At 47.1% G+C, this 19,283-nt stretch overlaps 1 protein-coding gene across 3 annotated transcripts in view; it reads left to right on the top strand.

The window, feature by feature from the left end:
• PDE10A (phosphodiesterase 10A) overlaps nucleotides 1–19,283 on the top strand; it is a 348,967-nt gene that overhangs the window by 86,201 nt on the left and 243,483 nt on the right. The window contains exon 1 of one of the 3 annotated variants that reach the window (XM_047859676.1): nucleotides 17,128–17,376. The exons of the other annotated variants lie outside the window; for them this stretch is intronic. Coding sequence (XP_047715632.1) covers nucleotides 17,361–17,376 — 16 coding nt within the window. The 5' untranslated portion in view covers nucleotides 17,128–17,360. Of the gene's footprint in view, nucleotides 1–17,127; nucleotides 17,377–19,283 lie in introns of those variants that run through there. 3 annotated transcript variants of the gene reach the window in all.

The raw sequence follows: 19,283 nt of genomic DNA, 5'->3' as shown, positions 1-19,283 counted from the left end.
GGTGAATTCTGCCCCAGTTTCTTTTCTGCCTGTGTAACTTCTAAGTTAGCATTTTGTTATGCCATCGTAGAGTGAGAAAACCTCCAAATTACTACAGTGATGTGGTCTATAACTGTAGTTGGTTTTCTTACGTAGCCGATTTACCAATGTAGCAAACACACACATGTAACAACACACAGTGTGTACGTATAGGTCTGTATATTATCAGAGAAGCAGGCTCAGTGTATTCTTCTGATGGTTTTATTGGTCACTTTTCTAACATTTAATTAATATATGTAACTTATTTTAGGGAAAAGCAGGCTTAATTTTTGTGTGATTATTCCACTGTCGACAGTCCGCTTCACTACGGAGAAGTGTGCAAATACATGTGGATCCTAAAGGCAGGAGGGCAGTGGTGTTTATTCTTTATTATGGACTGATTTTGTGGGGCACCTGGGTGGCTCAGTCAGTTGAGTGTCTGACTCTTGATTTAGGGTCGGATCGTGATCTCATGGTTCGTGGTTTTGACCCCTGCATTGGGCTCTGTGCTGACAGCACGGGGCCTGCTTGGGATTCTCTCTCTCCCTCTCTCTGTGTCCCTTCCCTGCTCATTCTCACCCTCTCTGTCGAAATAAATATAAATTTAAAAAAGATTGATTTTGCGAGCAATTTTGAGAAAGAAAAGTAAAGCTGGATGTATCACAATTCCAGATTTCAAGGTATATTTCAAAACTGTAGTCATTAAAACAGTATAATACTGAGTAGACCTACAGATCAATGGAACAGAAGAGAAGACCCAGAAATCAACCCACATCATATGGTCAGTTACTCTTGGACAAAGCAGGAACGAATATTCCATGGCAGAAAGATAGTTTCTTAAACAAATGGTTTTGGGAAAACTGGACATCTGCATGCAAAAGAATGAAACTGCACCCCTTTCTTACACCATACAGAAAAAAAAAAACAACCCAAAACTCAAAATGGATGAAAGACCTAAATGTGAGACCTGAAACCATGAAAATCCTAGAAGAAACCACAGGTGGTAATGTCTCTCACATGGGCCATAGCAAAATTTTTCCAGATATGTCTCCTGAGGCCAGGGAAATAAAAGCAAAAATAAACTGTTGGGACCTCATCAAAATAAAAAGCTTCTGCCCGGCAAAGGAAACAGTCAACAAACTAAAAGGCAAACTGCCGAATGGGAGAAGATATTTGCAAATGACATATCTGATAAAGGGTTAGTATCCAAAGTATATAAAGAACTTCTACAACTCAATATCTCCCAAACCAATAATCCGATTAAAACCGGCAGAAGACAGGGAGATAGTTCTCCAAAGAAGACATCCGGAGGGCTAATAGACACATGAAAAAGTGCTCAGTGCCACTCACCATTAGGGAAATGCGTATCAAAAGTACAATGAGGTTATCGCCTCGCACCTGTCAGAGTGGCTAAAATCAAATACACAAGATGCAACAAATGTTGGCGAGGATGTAGAGAGGTAGGAACCCTGCTGCACTGTTGTTGGGAATGCACACTGGTGCAGCCACTATGGAAAACGATATGGGAGTTCCTCAGAAAGTTGAAAACAGAACTACCCTACGATCCAGTAATTGAACTCCTGGGTATTTAGTCAGTACAAAAACACTAAATCCAAGGGATACATGAACCCGGGTGTTCATAGCAACACTATTTACAATAGCTAAATTAGGGAAGCAACCCACGTGTCCATCGGTGGATGAATGGATAGTGAAGGCGTGGTATGAATATACAATGGAATATTATTCAGCCACAAAAAAGAATGAAATCTTGCCATTTGCAACAACAGGGTTGGAGCTAGGGTATGATGCTAAATCGGAGTAAGAGAGAGACAAATACCGTATGATTTCACTCGCATGTGGAACTTAAGAAACAAATGAAGAAAGGAGAAAAGAAACCCCCAAAGTGACTCTTAACTATAGAGAACACGCTGATGGTTACGTGAGGGGAGGTTGGGCGGGGGATGGGGGACATCAGTGATGGAGATTAAGGAGTACACGTATCCCGATGAGCCCTGAGGAATGTACGGAAGCGTTGACTCTCTATATCGTATGCCCGAAACTAACAACACTGTGTGTTAACTGTATTGAAATTAAAATGGGAAAAGATGAATCCTGTGTTTGGCTGACGCTTCCCTTGGCTCAGTCACATGTGCCCTGGGTAGGCTGACCGGTGGGTCCTGGCTGGCCCGGGGCTTTCCCTTTTTCGGCTCAGAGCATCCTATTACTGCGAAACCCCTCGTTCCCAGCAAGCCGGAGGGCTGTCCGTGGGTACCAGACTTGCCAAGGAGCAGGGCTACAGGCTCCCGCTTCCCCTCCCCCTCCCGCCTTCAGTACACACGGCCGATGGCTGGCCAGATGTAAATTGTTCCTATGGAGTTGAAGAGGTGTGGCATCGCAGTCGATACCGCGGTTCCTAAGGCTGACCCCTTCCCGAAATCGCGGCCCTGCCTCCTTCAGCATTTTGCCATCGCAAGGGGCCCGCTTGCCTGATGGAGTCAGGTGATGCGCAGGGACTCTTCCTTCCAGGGGAGCCTGTGCCCTTGCAGGCTTTTGCCGTGCTTGAACCTGCGCTGCTCCAGCATTTCGGTTTGATGCAGACATAACCGCATGTGGGAAAGCGCATCCGGGAAAAGGTCGGTCTTGTGTTGTTACAAACCCTTCTGGTAGGAAGATACGTTTGCTTGAAGCCATGCCCTTCGTGTTGATTCTGGGCATCTAACACGGGAACGGCACTGACTCATTCTGCATCCACGCGAGAGACGTCTGCCAGGATAATTCAAAAGTAAAATATTCTCAGTAGCATACGTTGAAAAAATGATCTCAGAGAGTTGAATGGCGTGGAGAACTTTTTGTGAAAATACGGGTGGTGCACTATATCGTGTGTGCCTTTTTCTCTGTCGTTTAGGAACCCGCTGGTTCATTTGTGGAGGAAACTGTAGTGCGTTTTGAATTGTGGGACTCGGGAGAAACCGATCGTGATACGTCGTCTGTTGGCGAAATGCATTTGTGCTAGAAGGAAGCTAGTCTTCGGACATTCAGGGGCCGTGTAATAATTTGCTACTAGGACACGAATTTGTGCTTGTAGCAATGACATTGCCTCTTCTGGATGTGTTAACCTGTATTTTGTAATAGTTGCTAACACAAACTTTAGAATCTTGCACAGAAGGCCACCCCCGTTAGGCTGTCTGCCTGAAGAAAATGCTTCTCCAAAGGAGTGAAACCACTTGGGGAAGAGGTGCAATTGTCTTTTAAAGAGTGTTGACTGTGGCTACCTAGGAGCTGCTATTTCCTGAAATCACGCAGTGGCTGTTGAAGGCTGTTTCCTGGGACCTTGTGCTGCCTTCTTGCTGACTATGGTTAGGGGGCTTCGGCCTCTTTGGGACTGGGCCTTGCACTGAAGACAGCACTTATTTTCAGAATAATTTTATAAATTGGTTCCCGGCAGGGTTTCGGGTAAGGAGACTAGACGTGCCAGGCACGGCTTACATTCAGTTCTGCTGACTTGCGTCCCGTGTCGTGCGGATAGGGACAAATGACACAGCTGACCTGGAGAATGCCTTGTGTGCCCTCGGAGGGAAGAACAGAGGAAATGAAGTTCAGGGAACTTACTAGAAAGCCAGTGTTGCCAAACTGCAAATCGGGCGTAAAAACCAAAGGAAGAAAATTGAAGTCTGTGGGTAAAATCCAGGATTACAAAATCTAACGTGAATCAATGAAAATAGGTTTTGCTTGCTTTCTTTCCCTCCACTTTGGTCTTCAGCGTGTGATGCATACGTTCTCCTGCGATGCTGCAGACCCAGGGGGTTAGATCACAGGAACCAGAAAATGAAAGTGACCACAGACGGGGAATGGTGTAAACTCACGCAGAGGACACGGAGGGAGGGGCCGAGCCAGAGCAGCAGAAAAGTGAAAAGACACTTGAATTTTAGCAAAACACACTGAGTGGTGGGTAAGCTGATAAAATTAACCTGAACTGAATTAAGTCTTGTTCTTATGCCCAAAATACTGCTTTGCTAGAAGGAGTTTCAAGAGACGACTTTAAGTATCATACGTAAAAGAATATCAGACTCACAAATCTGATGCCCTATCATCGCTTTTTTTTTCTTCTTCTTTTATCAAACCCACAAAGTGATAATATCTCACTGCTTTCATCAGAGCCGGATAATCTTTGCCGTTTGCTTCTGTGTGTCACATATGGAAGATATCCAAACTTCTCTTCATCACTTCGGTATCAGAAACATCCAGCAAGAGTTTGTTGAGAGTGTCTGCATAAAACGTGTTTTTGGAACACTGACACGTAAAATGATAGGTTTCGCCTAATTGTTATGACAGTTAGCTACCTTATCAAATTTGCTTTGTCTTAAAATAATGAATGGGGTGAGGCTATTTATTTTCTATGTATTTTTGCAAATTCCGCCCAATGGATTTAACATTTTGCTTGGATTCCTGTTTCATCCCATTCTTGACAATGAACCGTTCCCACGCTTAGCATTCCTTGTTTCTGTTTCATCGGGAGACTCCCCGAGTCTGCGCAGGGGTTTTAAGGTGTTCTCCATCCCGCTTCATTTAATTCAGATAGTTAGCGAGTGCCTCCTGTGTGCCAGAAACTCTTCTAGGTGCTGGAAATAGAACAGTGAACAGAGGAAGGCAAGTCTCGGTTCCAGAGACAAGATCGGAGAACGCCTGATAATGGCTTGGTGGTTTGGGGTGTTGGGGGAAAACCTACTGGAATGGGTCACGGCGAGTCTTGAAGGACAAGTAGGAGTTAACCAGCAGGTGGGGAAGAAGGGGGGTGGGAGGGAGGGTGTCCTGCAAGAGTCAAGGCCAGGCATGAGACACGCGCACGACCTACCCGTGGACGCACGACCTACCGTGGAGGTCCGGGCGCTTGGAGTTTATAGTAGGGAGCTGAGTGGTGGGCGGTGAAGCTGAAGAGGTGATTTGGGATCAGATATTTAGAAGCCATATTGACATTTATTTATTTATTTTTGTATGTACCAGAGATGCGCTTTGTTTTTAAGTTTTTATTCAATATATTTGAGCTAAAAAAAAAAAAACGCCACAAAAAGCCCATCACTCATTTCTCACCCCTACCCCTCTGCCTGTTGCAACCTCCAATCGGTTCTCTGTATCTATGAGTTTGTTGGAGTTTTTGTTTTCAGACTCTACATATAAGAGAGATCCTGTTGTACTTTTCTTTCTCTGATTTAATTCTCTTAGCAAAATGCCCTTGAAGTCCATTCGTATTATTACAGATCGCAAGATAACTTTTTTTTAAGGCTGAGGAATATTCCATTGTGTATATGCACCACAGTTTCTTTCCCTGTTCACCCACCCGTGGACACTTAGGTTGTCTCTGTATCTGGGCTGTTGTAAATATTGTCGCAGTGAATATGGGAGTGCAGACGTATTTTTCGTTTTCTTTCGATAAAAACCCAGGAGTAGGATTTCTGTAGCATATGGTAGTTCTATTATTTTTAATCTTTTTATAGGTATTATTTTTAAGTTTATCTGTTTATTTTGAGAGAGAGAGAGAGAACATGATCAGGGAGGGCAGAGGTAGAGGGAGGGGGAGAATCCCAAGCAGGCTGCACGCTGTCAGCACAGAGCCCGACGCGGGATTTGTCTCGCAAACCATGAGATCATGACCTGAGCCGAGATCAAGAGTCAGATGCTCATGGGGCGCCTGGGTGGCACAGTCGGTTAAGCGTCCGACTTCAGCCAGGTCACGATCTCACGGTCCGTGAGTTCGAGCCCCGCGACGGGCTCTGGGCTGATGGCTCAGAGCCTGGAGCCTGTTTCCGATTCTGGGTCTCCCTCTCTCTCTGCCCCTCCCCCGTTCATGCTCTGTCTCTCTCTGTCCCAAAAATAAATTAAAAACGTTGAAAAAAAATTAAAAAAAAAAAAGTCAGATGCTCAACCGACTGAGCCACCCAGACGCCCCTGTTTTTAATGTTTTGAGGAATTTCCACACTGTACTTCATCATAGTTGCACCAGTTTACATTCCACAAAGGTTTTTTTTCCTCTCTGTCTCTGTCATCGTCAACGGTTGTTATTTCTTGTCTTTTTGATAATAGCTGTTCTAACGAGTGTGAGGTCATATCTCACTGTGGTTTTGATTTGTGTTTCCCTGACAGAGAGGTGGAGCATCTTTTCATGTATCTGTTGCCCATCTGTCTATCTTCTTTGGAAAATGTGTGTTCAGATCTTCTGCCCATTTATTAATCAGATTGTTTTTGCTATTGAGTCGTAGGAGTTCTTTGTATAGTTGAGATATTAACCCCTCACGGGATACATGATTTGTAAATATCTTCTCCCATTCAGTCGGTTGCCTTTTCATTTTCTTGATGGTTTCCTGGCAGTGCAGAAGTATTTTAGTTTGACATAGTCCCACTTATTTATTTTTGCTTTTGTTGCCTTGCTTTTGGTGTCAGATTTAGAAATATCCTGAGACTGACATCAGGGGGCTTACCACCTATGTTTTCTTCTAGGCGTTTTATGGTTTTAGGTCTTATGTTCAAGCCCTCAATCCGTCTTGAGTTAAGTTTTGTCTATGATGTAAGACAGTGGTCCAGTTTCGTTCTGTTGCATGTGCGTGGCTGTCCAGTTTTCCCAACACCATGTGTTGAAGAGCCTGTCTTTTCCCCATTGTATATTCTTGGTTCCTTTGTCATAAATCAGTGGACTATATGCATGGGTTTAGTTATGGGCTCTCTGTTCTGTTCCATTGATACATGTGTCTGTTTCTATACCAGCACCATACTGTTTTAATTACTACAGCTTTGTAATATAGTTTGAAAAATAAGGGGTGTGATGCCTCCAGCTTTGCTTTTTATCCTCAAGGTTGCTTTGGCTATTCAGGGTCTTTTGTGGTTCCCTACAAATTCCAGGATTGTTCTACTTCTGTGAGAAGTGCTCTTGGGGTTTTGATGAAGATTTCATTGAATCTGTATGTTGCTTGGGGTAGTACGGACATTTTAACTATATTAACTTTTCTAACGTGTGAACACAGAGTATCTTTCCATTTATTTGTATTCTCTTCCGTTCCATTCACTGATGCCCTGTAGTTTTTTTGTTTTGTTTTTTTAAATTTTTTTTTCCGACGTTTATTTATTTTTGGGACAGAGAGAGACAGAGCATGAACGGGGGAGGGGCAGAGAGAGAGGGAGACACAGAATCGGAAACAGGCTCCAGGCTCCGAGCCATCAGCCCAGAGCCCGTCGCGGGGCTCGAACTCACGGACCGTGAGATCGTGACCTGGCTGAAGTCGGACGCTTAACCGACTGCGCCACCCAGGCGCCCCTGTCCTGTAGTTTTCAATGTGCAGTCTTTTGCTTCCTTGGTTGATTTTATTCTTTTTGAGGCAGTGGTAAATGGGACTGTTTTCTTAATCTCTCTGATAATTTGTTATCAATGTATAGAAACAGCTGATTTTTGTATTCCAATTTTGTATTGTGCACCTTCACTGAATTCGCTTATTCTAACAGTTTTTGATGGAGTCTCTAGGATTTTCTATGTATAGCAGTATGTTATCTGCAAATAGTGACAGTTTTACTTCTTCCTTTCCAACTTGGACGCTTTTTATTTCTTTTTCTTGCCCAGCTGCTCTGGCTGGGCTTCCAAAACTGTGGACATCCTTGTCTGTTCCGGATCTTAGAGGAAAAGCTTTCAGCTTTTAACCATTGAGTATGATGTTAGCTGGGGGCTTGTCATATGTTGTCTTTATTGCGTTGAGGTACATTTTGTCTGTATCCGCTTTGTTGAGAGTTTTCATCATAAATGGATGTTGAATTTCCTCACACGCACTTTCTCCATCTATTGAGATGATCGTATGATTTTTATCCTTCATTTTGTTACTGTGGTGTATCACATGGATTTGTGGATTTTCTTTAAATGCTTATTTATTTTTGAGAGAGAGAGAGCCAAGGAAGGGCAGAGAGAGAGGGAGACAGAGGATCTGAAGCAGGCTCTGAACCGACGGCAGAGAGCCTGACGCGGGGTTCAAACTCAGGGACCGTGAGATCGTGACCTGAGCTGAAGTTGGACCCCTAACCTACTGAGCCACCCAGGTGCCCCCGGATTGTTATTAATTCTTGTGGGCTTTTGTTTGTTGGGAGGTTTTTGGTGACTGACGCAGTCTTCTTGCTAGTTCCCATTTTCCATTTCATCATCACTCAGTTTGGTAGGTTGTACGTTTCTAGGAATTTACCCATTTCTTCTTCTAGGTTGTCCAGTTTGTTGGCATAGGATTGTTTATATCTGTCTATTATGCCCCTTTGTATATTGTTGTATCAGTTGTAACATCTCTTGCATTTCTGATTTTGAGTACTCTATCTTTTTTCCCCAGTGAGTTTAGCTAAAGGTATGCCAATTTTGTTCATGTTGTCGACAAACCAGCTATTAGTTTCATTGATCGCTTCTGTTGTGTTTTTAATCTCCGTTTCATTTATTGCTGCAGTAGTCTTTGTTACTTTCTTTCTTCTACTAACTTTGGGCTTCGTTCTTTTAACAGTTTCGGCTTCATCTCCAAATGATGAGAATTGGCTAATGGTTTTTAAGGATGGGAGCACGAAGCATAAAAGTAGCATTTACAAGGATTACTTGGCGTTTGTGAACAATGGTTTGGAGGGGCAGAATTTAAGACCGAGTAGTTAGAGTGGAGAAAGAGTCCAGAAGTGCGTGGGACCCTAAGTGACCGAAGGGACGGGACGAGTGGAAACACTTGAGAGATGTCTGTGTGCCATAGTTAGCACAACTTGGGGCTGTGGCTGCACGTGTCAGAGATGGGAGGGTGGCTGGGAACACAGGACGACTTCCGGGTTTCACGTATGGGCGTGGAGAAAAGGGTCCCAGGAGAAGGGCTGGCCTGGGGAGGGAGATGTTGAGTTCAGTTCAAACTGCATCTGAATGTTTGTTGGATAGATGAGTCAAAATAATAAGTGGGTGTTAGCAAATATGGGAGGCTGAGGCTGAAGGGAGGGAACTAAAGGCTGGGGTACAGTTGTTAATTAAAATATTACTATGTCTTTCACTTTCGTATTCCTGTTGAGGTGAGGAACTCTCATATGGACTCACTTAGGTAGTTCCACACTTAGTTGTGGCAAATAATACGTTTTACAACCTCCAGTGTAAAGATGCTGTGGGCTTCCTCAGCGTCTACAAGTAGGAGATGTCTTGACTGTAATCAACTAAGTTATCAGTTCGTTGGCCAGTGAGTTACCGAGCGTGAAACGTAAATAGAAATCCAAACGCACACAAAGAATATACAACATTACTCTTGAAGAGGCAGCTGCTGCTGGGAAACTAACATTCCCTTCTAGTTCACCATGTGATACGAGGAACAAAAACAAAGTGAGAGATTTGGTTTTCAGTTGAAAGGATGCCTGTATGCAGGAAAAGTAGGTATAAAAGAGCCACGATCTCCTACGTAAAGAGGAAATATCCTTTTCCGTTTGAATTTTTAGATGCGCCGTGTGTCAGATTTGATTGCACCTTCAGCTTTAAGCATTGTCTCCGATTGCACATGTAATCAAGGACTTTGCTGATAGCTCTTGTGTCATTCTGCTTGAATTTATGCCCTACCTGCTAAAATGGTAGGGTTTAGTTTCTGATGTGTGGATGCCTAGGTATTTTTATGGTTATTCATGAAAGAAATAACAGCGAGGCGACTTTCTCTTGCTGGCTGTGTGAGTAGTTTCGTGACGTATGCTTTAAACCAGCGTTCGTCTCGGTGGGACAAAGCCATACAGCTGTACTTCTCACCTCGTCTTCGGATGCGAAGACGGTTAAAACAGCATCTGTGGAAGAGGAAAGTGCCCCGGACGTTTATTTACATGGCGGGGTTGGGGAAGGGAATGAAAAGCTCCTCCCCTCAGGTTGCAGTCATTCAGAGAAATAGGGGAAGAACGCAGATTTCACATCAAAAACTACTTTCTACTCTTCTTGGGGCAACATGGGGCTCATTTGGTCCACTTTCAGATTCAGAGTAGGTCACTTAGCGCGATGCCCTTGTGTGGGCATTCGTTCCTAGTGGTATCGTTCCGCATACCGGGTGACTTCCGGAACCCTAAATGAAATTTGTCTTTCACACGTTTACGATGTATGTGTCAGTACTAGGGAAAGGGGGGTATAGGAGCGTGCAAAAGAAGCAGGGAAAGATAGTATCCGATCTTGGAAACCAACTGAAGCTGTCTGCAGCAAATCGTGAGGACAGTATAATTTTCTTTTTTAAATGCTTATTTATTTTGACAGAGAGAGAGGACAGAGAGAGAGAGAGAGAGAAAGACTGTGTGTGTGCCTGCAAGGGAGGGGCAGAGAGAGAAGGGCGAGAATCCCAAGCAGGCTCTCGATGTCCGTGCAGAGCCCAGTATGAGGCTCGATCTCGTGAACCAAGAGATCGTGACCTGACAAACGAAATCGAGAGTCAGATGCTTAACCGGATGAGACGCCCAGGCCTTCCCAACAGTATAATTTTCAAACAGAATCGGGCAAGTCTTCATATGGTGGGAAAGAGACTTGAGTTTGAATGAACGAGATCGAATAAGCCAAACAGCGCGTGATCTTCGTTACGCCTCGGTGCGTGATCTTTATTTTATTACACTCCCAGTCGTACAAAACAAACGTAGCTTCTTCGATCCAAACATTGTGGCAGGCTTTCTTAGAGAAACTGGATTAATATTTATCGAGAATTTTCTTCCTGTTGCTTTCAAGGCAATGAACATACGTGATGGCTGCACTTACGATGCTGATAAGCTAGCGGGTGTTTATTCAAGAGACGAGAAGTTGGTGGTAGAGAGAGAGAGAATCCTACGGGTTAGTATGTGCTGCTTCTCTCTCTTTCCCACGCCCCTCTGGTGGCAAGCCTTCCTCTCCTGCATCCTGGGAATCGGGGCTGGCACTCCATAGTGTCCCATCATCTGGGCCAAGGATTCGACCCCATCAGTGCTGCTCAGGGTCTGTCCTCAGGACTGGCAGGACCACAGGTGATGCAGTTTTCTTGTTCCACCTCGGTGGTGAAGCAGAGGGGCGGGCATGCTGTCGGTCCCGTGTGTCCTGACGGTCGGGACAGGCTCCGTCATAATGTAGTAACAGGTGCCCTGAAGATCTCCGTGGTTTAGTACAGCAGCCCCATACTTCTCTTTCGCACGCAGTTGGCCACCGGGCTGGGTGACGGCCTCAGAGCTGCACACCTTTTGTTTTGGTTGTTCTGTTTTGTTTTTGCTTAGCTAGTGTGAGTTGCGAGTTTTGCCCCTGGCAGTGGAAAAGGTGGAGAAACAAACACCGGCATTTCGTTCGGTGGAAAAGAACATGGTTTTAGGAGAGTTACAAGCAGAGCCGGGGGTCAGGAACAGTGTTGGGACTGACTGGAACACTGATGTGGGCCCTCAGCTGTTTGTACGAGAAGACGTTTCATTAAAACTTGAAGTTGGGGGCGCCTGGGTGGCTCAGTGGGGTGAGCATCTGACTTCGGCTCAGGTCATGATCTCGCGGTCCGTGGGTTCGAACCCTGCGTCGGGCTCTGTGCCGGCAGCTCGGAGCCTGGAGCCGGCTTCTGATCCTGTGTCTCCTTCTCTCTCTGCCCCTCCCCCTGCTCACCCTATCTCTCTCCCTCAAAATAAATGAACATTAAAAAAAAAATTAAAAAAAAAAACAAGCTTCATTGTCTACACTCAAGCAAGGACGGGGTGCGTAGTGTAACCCTTTCCAGTGAGGAGAAGCTGCTCTTTCTTTGTGGTGATGGGTGTGCACGTCTTTAGGTCCTATTGTCAGTGGATTTCTGGAAGTTAACTTTTTTCTCCATCTAAGTGGAAATAATACTTTGAAAAAAGTGATGTTGCTATTTCCAGGTTGTGAAGCAAGAAAAATAGAAAGTGAGTATAATTATGACAAGGTGGGGGCTCCTGAGTGGCTCAGTCGGTTGAGCATCCGATTCTTGGTTCCGGCTCAGGTCATCATCCCAGGGTCGTGGGATCGAGCCCCGCGTCGGGCTCTGCACTGAGCAAGGAGCCTACTTTGAGATTTTCTCTCTCCTTCCCACCCTCTCTCTCTCTCTCTCTCTCTCTCTCTCTGCCCCTCGCCCCTGCTCACACCCTGTCTAAAATAAAAAATCAGTAAATAAAATAATTATGACAAGGTAACAACAGAATAAATACACTTCCTATTGGGATATCAAGAACGCTGTGATGATCATACTTAATTCCAAATATCATTCCGATCTCCTGGGTCCCCACCACTCATATGACCGTTGTTATAGCATAAATGCTCTCAACAGTCTGAGTCAACCTATCTTCGTTGATTGGCCCGGGCTCCTGCAGTCCCCACATATCCTGTGTTTCAGCCACCTGACGCCACATCACAGATGCCCCTCTCCAGACCTGACTTACCCTTTGGTCTGTGCCAACCCCTGTCTGTTCTTGTCCCTCTGCCTACCCTCAACTTTCCTCCCACTTGTATATACACCCGGTTCACCTACTACTCTAAGAAATGCTTTTCCATTCCCCCTGTGGTCAGTCGTCAACACAAGACTCCGTTTCTCCCCCTCCTTCAAGCTTATGATCATGTGGCTTGCTCTGACCAATAAAATGTGGAAGGAGGTGAGGTGTCTTTAATGGCCAGTTCACGGTTTACCGTGTCCTCTTCCCCTGTCATGGTAGGCAGTGACGTTCCATATGAGGTTTTATTCTGAGTTCTTCTTCTTCTTTTTTTTAATCTTTATTTTTGAGAGAGGGAGAGAGAAAGACAGAGTGCGAGCGGGGGAGGGACAGAGAGAGAGAGGGAGACACAGAATCCGAAGCAGGCTCCAGGCTCCGAGCTGTCGGCACAGAGCCCGACGCGGGGCTCGAACTCATGGACCGCGAGATCGTGACCCGAGCGGAATTCAGACGCTCGACTGACTGTGCCGCCCAGGCACCCCTATTCTGAGTTCTTGAGTGAGAGCCAAGTAGAGGTAAGCCACCAGGACTTCCATGGGCAAGTTGAGTGAGTGCAAAGAAATCCTTGGTGTTCTGAGGCACTAAGATGCTGGGATAGTTTGTTACATCGGCAAAACTTAGCCATTACGGCTGATGCTTGCCCCTATCGTGAGTTTCTTTTTCTTCGTTGATATTGACATTGACAGCATTTTTGAGAATCTGCTGCGTTCCAGGCTGTGTGTCAGGTGCTTTATCTGTGTTACCTCATGACGTCTTTTCAGTAGCCCTTATACAAAGTTCGTTTCATCACTTTTGCACTTGTAGGGGTACTGAGGCTTGGAGCTGAAATCGTTTGTTCAAGGTCATGGTGTGTGACCCCAAAGCCTGTACCCCTTCAGACTGCGCCCTCCCTGACTCACGTGGCTGCATTGCCCAGCGACCGGTTGTGTGTCCAGCTCTGTACTAGGCCTGAGGATCCAAGCATGAATCAGAAATAGTCCCTGTCCCCAAGAAGATTGGGATTTTGCAGAGAAAGGGAGAGATTTAAGCAAGCTAAGTACAATGAAACGTTAATGAAAGTGACGCAACCTAGTGGGTAGCTGGGAATATTTGGTAGCAACGTCTCTTTTACTGTAAGGTTTTGGACAAGTTCTCGCTCTCCTGCCCTCCCACCCAACCCATCTGACTTCTGTTTTGTCATTCCTCAGATGGGAGCGGTTTCAACATTTTATAAGTTATAAAATGCAGAAGGGTGCCTACCTCCAAGTAGCGTTAATATGGGATGCACGCAGCGTTTGAAGTTCCCGGAACCAACGGCGTCCAGTACACGGGGCTCCTGTTTGATTTTATTGATTCAGTGGCAGCTTGAGCACAGAGGAAGGAGCCTTCCATTTGAGGGACAAGGAGAAGACTTTGATGGAGGAGGTGACGCTTGGCTCGAGTTCCTAATCAGAAGTAATTTTCCTGTCAGCGGAGATAGGAAAGGGAAGCACATTCCAGGCTAACGGAGATAGCACGAACAAAATCATGGAAGATTGAGGGAGGCGTAAGAAGCTTATTCTTAGCAAAACATGGAGGACAGTGGGGGACATGGTGGGAGATGATGTTTTGGCAGGTGTCCTGGGCAGACTGAGTTGATTGAATTCTGCACAAACCGGAAGGCATCGCGGGACGGGTCAAACCTGTGCCGTGGCTTGCTGGCTGGCCGGCTTGCTTCCTTCTGTTAGTGTAGGTTCTGGAAGTGTGGAAGCAATGCCACGGGTGGAGTCCGGGGTGTGGGGGGAGGAGGGTGCAAGGCGAAGGACAGGAAGCCGGTTAGTAGACTGCCGTAGAGCGACATGATGATGACGGCTCAAATTAAGGTAGAGGGGACGGGGTGGCGAGAATAGACGTAAACGACGCTAAGGAGTTCAAATTGATAAAGATGTGTTTGTTTCTAAAATTTCACACGTGAGGGAAAGCAGGAGCCCAGGAGAGCTCCCAAGTTTTGGATTTGGTGAATGTGAGCGAGAAGTTTGTAATAAAGGTTAGGAATGCAGAAGAGGTTCGTTTTCTGATAGCTTTTTATTACTGTTGACGTTCCTTTCTCGTGTCGCGATTTTTCACTTAGAAAACTCATTGATGTGAACAACGTTCGGCATAAAGGGAGAAGTTCCCCTCCCCGTACGTGAGTGACCCTGTTAACTTTCCCCCAGTGTCTTAAACTGCGTGTGCATGCAGTGATGGTCTTGACCAGGAAGAGTACAGGTTGCAACGTTCTTTTAAAAAATTTTTTAAATGTTTATTTACTTTCGAGGGCGGGGAGGGGCAGAGAGAAAGAGGGAGACACAGAATCGGAAGCAGGCTCCAGGCTCCGAGCCGTCAGCACAGAGCCCCCACGTGCGGCTTGAACTCAGGAACTGTTGAGATCGTGACCGGAGCCGAAGTCGGGCGCTTCACCGACTGAGCCCCCCGGGCGCCCCTACAGTGGTACACCTTGTTAATGAAGTCCCAGAGGCCAGGAGGGTGATAGTGCAGGGTCACTTCCGTTAGGTGGCTGCTGGCTCTCTCGAGTGTTCAGTTGAGAAAGGGCGTAACGTGGGTTGCAGAGGTGGGTGGGGCGGCCGTGTGGGCTGGCGGCGGGGGGACTGGTTTGCTGCCCGTGTTTGCAAACACGGCCTGAGACCTCAGCTAGAGTTACTTTCTTGACTGACGTTCCTGTCCCTGGCGAGGCCTATGGAGACGGCCGGGGCCGGGTGAGTGGTGAACAGAGAAAAAGACAGCACGGAAAGTACAGACCGGTCTCAGCCACCTGTTTTGCTCAGCATACCCTGATCGTGGTGTCTGCTTTTAAAAAATGTATTGATTATAGGGGCCCCTGGGGTGGCTCAGTCGGTTAAGCATCTGACTTCGGCTCGGGTCATGGTCTCACGGTCCATGAGTTCAAGCCCTGCGTCGGGCTCTGTGCTGACAGCTCGGAGCCCGGAGCCTGCTTCAGATTCTGTCTCCCTCTCTCTCTTCCCCTGCTCTGCTCTCTCTCTCTGTCAAATAAACGTTAAAAATTTTTAAAAATATGGATTATAAACGCGATTTTTCTCCTTCATTTTCTGACATCTACCATATAACAGTGGTTACTGCAACCAACATAAAGTTGGGTTCAATACTGCAGTAGTCGTGAGGCTCTTCAGTATGGAACTCTTTATACCGAGAGACTTTGAGAGGAAACCGTATAATCATAAAATATCAATAATAAACGAGGCAGGCGTGGCAGACCTTACTGGTTATTTAATGCATGGAGAACAAAATAAAAACATCAGAGAACAGCCTGCCTGACTAATCAAGGTGAGGTTTTTTGAAGGACTAAGAAGTTGTCTGTTGGCCAGTTCTTAGTGTAAAAATGTCCGCGAGTGGGGCGTCGAGAGACAAGGACATCTCGAAAGCAGTGACTCTTGTGAAGTGAGTTTGGGGGCTGGGGCAACTGCGTCTTAGAGTCTAGGAGTCTACGGTTTTTGTGGCTTCCTCCTTTCTCCTTCCTAGGGCAGTTGGAAGCATCGCGTATTAGAATTCTCTTTATGTCACTAAGTGACGTAAAACGCAGCATTACGTAGCAAGCCCTCAGTGAATGCTGGCAAATTATGGGTCGTACAGAACTGTTTGCAAAACAACATATTAATGTTACTGCATTTGAGTAGCTAGGGGGAAAATATCAAAGTCGTATTTACGCACATCTTTGGACACGAGATTTGGCTAATGTTGCTTTCTGCCTTAGGTGTGTTTCAAGAATTAGTTCCTTATTTGGGACACAAGTGTGGAGGGAATAGCCTGGGAGCCATATTGGAAATACTTCTGTGTGGTTATACTTGGTAACGATCCTGTCCCAGTGAGTAGAGGCAGCGTGGCGGGCCCTGTGGATACGTCTGTGGGCAGATACTCTTCTGTGTCCTTGATGAAGTGGTCTCAAGACCTTTCTAGAGCATGCGTTGCGTGAGTCGCAGGTTTGATGAGGAAATACATGGACGTAGATCTGCCGATGCGAAGCTCCGAGGGACTCAGGGAGAAGGACGCAGCGGGGAAGTCAACGCGCGGGGAGTGTGGTCCCACAGCGGAAGAGGGGGGAGGAAGGCAGCTGTGATTTCGTCACAGTGAGCCCGGCCGGGAAGAGTTGGGATGTTGTCAGTTGCAGGACACGCTAGGACATCCACATACGCACACAAACACACGCGTTTTGGCTTTTTAAATAGAAACAAGGATCCTCCGTGGACAACCCACTTTGTCTTTGGATTCAGTTTTCCCTGATCTTGAAACCTCACCTTACAGAGAGCTCATTCACTGCCACCGTCGCAGACAGTCGTGCTTTAGAACTGTGCACTGGCTGGCCTCTCTCTCTCTCTGCGGAGTGGTTAGCATGCTGGAAAGCTGCAGGCTCTCTTGGCCGTGGGTCCCCCCGTAGTGCCAAAAACCCAGTGAGTGTCCCCCGGAATCCCCGGAGGGCTGAAGGTGGGTGAGTGTAAGGGGCCAGGTGCCCATGTGGGTGGGAAGCGTAGACCGAGCCAGACGAAGGCCTCTGACCGGGCAGGGGGGGCGTGTGACGTGCAGTCCGGCAAAGATTCCAGGCTCGCACTGTGATGTCAGCGGCGCCGAAGGGAACGAGGTCGGACTCCGCCTCGGCAGTTGGAATCTGTTGGAGGGCGGTTGGTTGGTGGATCCTTGGCCTGTGAGAGTTGGACAGGAGAAGTCCCCACCGGTGCCCGCTGTGACTCTGCGTGGGAAGGAGGTGATCTGGGGGCCCGTGCAAGTCTCTGCCCCCAGGGCTTCCCGCATGCCCGATGTGGCCCGGAGGGGTCAGGCTGCCCAGGAGGCCAGGGAGGCCTGCTTAGAGGCTCCGAGCTGGTGGCCCGAGAAGCGCTCCTGCCTGTGCCCGCGTGCCCTGGCGGTTAGCGGCCAACTGTGGTATGGACACATTATATGGTGAGGAGGGGGCTTGTCCAAAGGAGGCGGCAGCGAACGCTTTTTAGGCGCTTACGGTGTACCCGGTGCTCTGCTAAGCCTGTTGAAAGGCCCTGGGCCTCTCGAAGTAGCTGTTTTATGACACGGCAGTGACACAGAGGCGCCCCTAAGGTCTTCCTAGTCAGCGTGGGGCTCGTGACGGAGGCAGGGGCTTTAAGGCTTCCTCTGACTGTTGCTCATTCCAAGACGCACAAGAAGGGCCGATGGGGACACAGCCAGAACCGGCTGGGATGCCGTTGGTCCGACGCGCGGGAAGGGCGCCCTGCATTCGTGCCGCAGGGACACGTCCAACCCACTTGCAGGCGAGGGGGGTACACGGCACAGAGTGCACGCGCAGGTCCCGTCGCCTTCTGAAGGTCAGGGCGGCCGTGCCGGGTGCCCGGTTTCCCCCCGCGCGGTTTTGGGCAGAGCGTGTGGTGCACACGTGGCGGAGACCCTGGAGGTCACCGTAGGGAGGGGTTGAGCGTGTTCTTTCAAGTTCATCCCCGATCGTCCTGTAATGCAGCAATTCTGAAGTTAACCGGCACGGAGGAGGGATCAGAAGGTGCTGGGCTGTCTGGGTCAGAGTTCGGGCTGCTGTGGAGGTACTTTCTGGAAGGGCTTGCGGCTCACCTCTCTGAAGGGTTGGGAGGCGCATCTGGGCGAGGTGGCAGGTGAGAGGAAGGCATTCCAGAGAGACGACTGGAGATCTCTTCCAGAGACGACAGAGGGTGAACGGGTGCAAGGGCAGTCACGACGTATTTGCCTTCGAGCTCCACAGCCCGGTGGCTCCTGGCTGGTAGTGAACCAAGTTTCTAACCGCTCATCTGGGATTAGTAATGTCTATCTGAAAAAATCGAGAGATGATGGAACTTTTTTCTTTGAAAAAGGATTTGTGATTGTACCCCCTGTATAAGCTTAGCGGAAAATAGAAGAACCCGAGGAACAATTTATTGAGCAACTATCACATTCTAGGCAGTATGTTAAAAGTTTTACATCCATTATCCTTATTATCCTTTATGATAATCCTTATGAGATTGATCTTATTATCATGACCATTTTACACATCTGAACCTTAGGACGAGCCCATGGCCCACGTCACACGTTGGTACCTTCTTTACCGATCAGGGGAAGAACTTCCTTTTTCGTGATAGGGAACCACTTCTGAACCAATGTTTTAAGTTTGGGAAGTTTTAATTACAGTTTTGCTGAAGAGTATTTTGTCAGTTGCTTTTCCTGTTTGAAGAGATAACTTTGACAGTAAGTTACCAGTGCGTTTGCCCGTAACTCTTAAAAGTTATATTTTTAAGATCTCTTTGATATAGCTAGTCATATGGAGCGATCTCTTTCCAAAGTGTGGAAATAAGAACAGAAATTCAATCATGAGTAATAAAGTTTGCTTCTGAACTTTCGCAGAATGAAATTTTAACCATTCTCAGATGCAATTAAAGAGTTGCCAAAACAGATATTGGTATTTTAATTAACCAGTGGATTGACAGGTTTCGTTTTTCTTCCCCCCTCAAGCAAAAATAAGTGGGGTAAAAGTCTTTTTAAAGTGTTTTTTTTTGTTTTGTTTTGTTTTTGGTGTTTATTCTGAGACAACGAGAAAGAGACAAGAGAGAGTGCGCAGGGGAGGGGCAGAGAGAGAGGGAGAGAGAGAATCCCCAGCAGGCTCTGTACTGCAGAGCCTGACACGGAGCTCGAACTCAGAAACCGTGAGATCACGCCTGAGCCGAAATCAAGAGTCGGACACTCAACCGACTGAACCACCCCAGGGGCCCCCAGTTGGGCTCTGTGCTGACAGCTCAGGGCCCGGAGCCTGCTTCGGATTCTGTCTCCCCCTCTCTCTGCTGTTCCCCTGCTCGTGCTCTGGCTCTCTTTGTCTCTCA

This window comes from Prionailurus viverrinus, chromosome B2 (genome assembly GCF_022837055.1).
Source record: "Prionailurus viverrinus isolate Anna chromosome B2, UM_Priviv_1.0, whole genome shotgun sequence".
Classification (NCBI taxonomy): Eukaryota; Metazoa; Chordata; class Mammalia; order Carnivora; family Felidae; genus Prionailurus; species Prionailurus viverrinus.
This window is presented reverse-complemented; position numbering and strand designations above follow the sequence as displayed.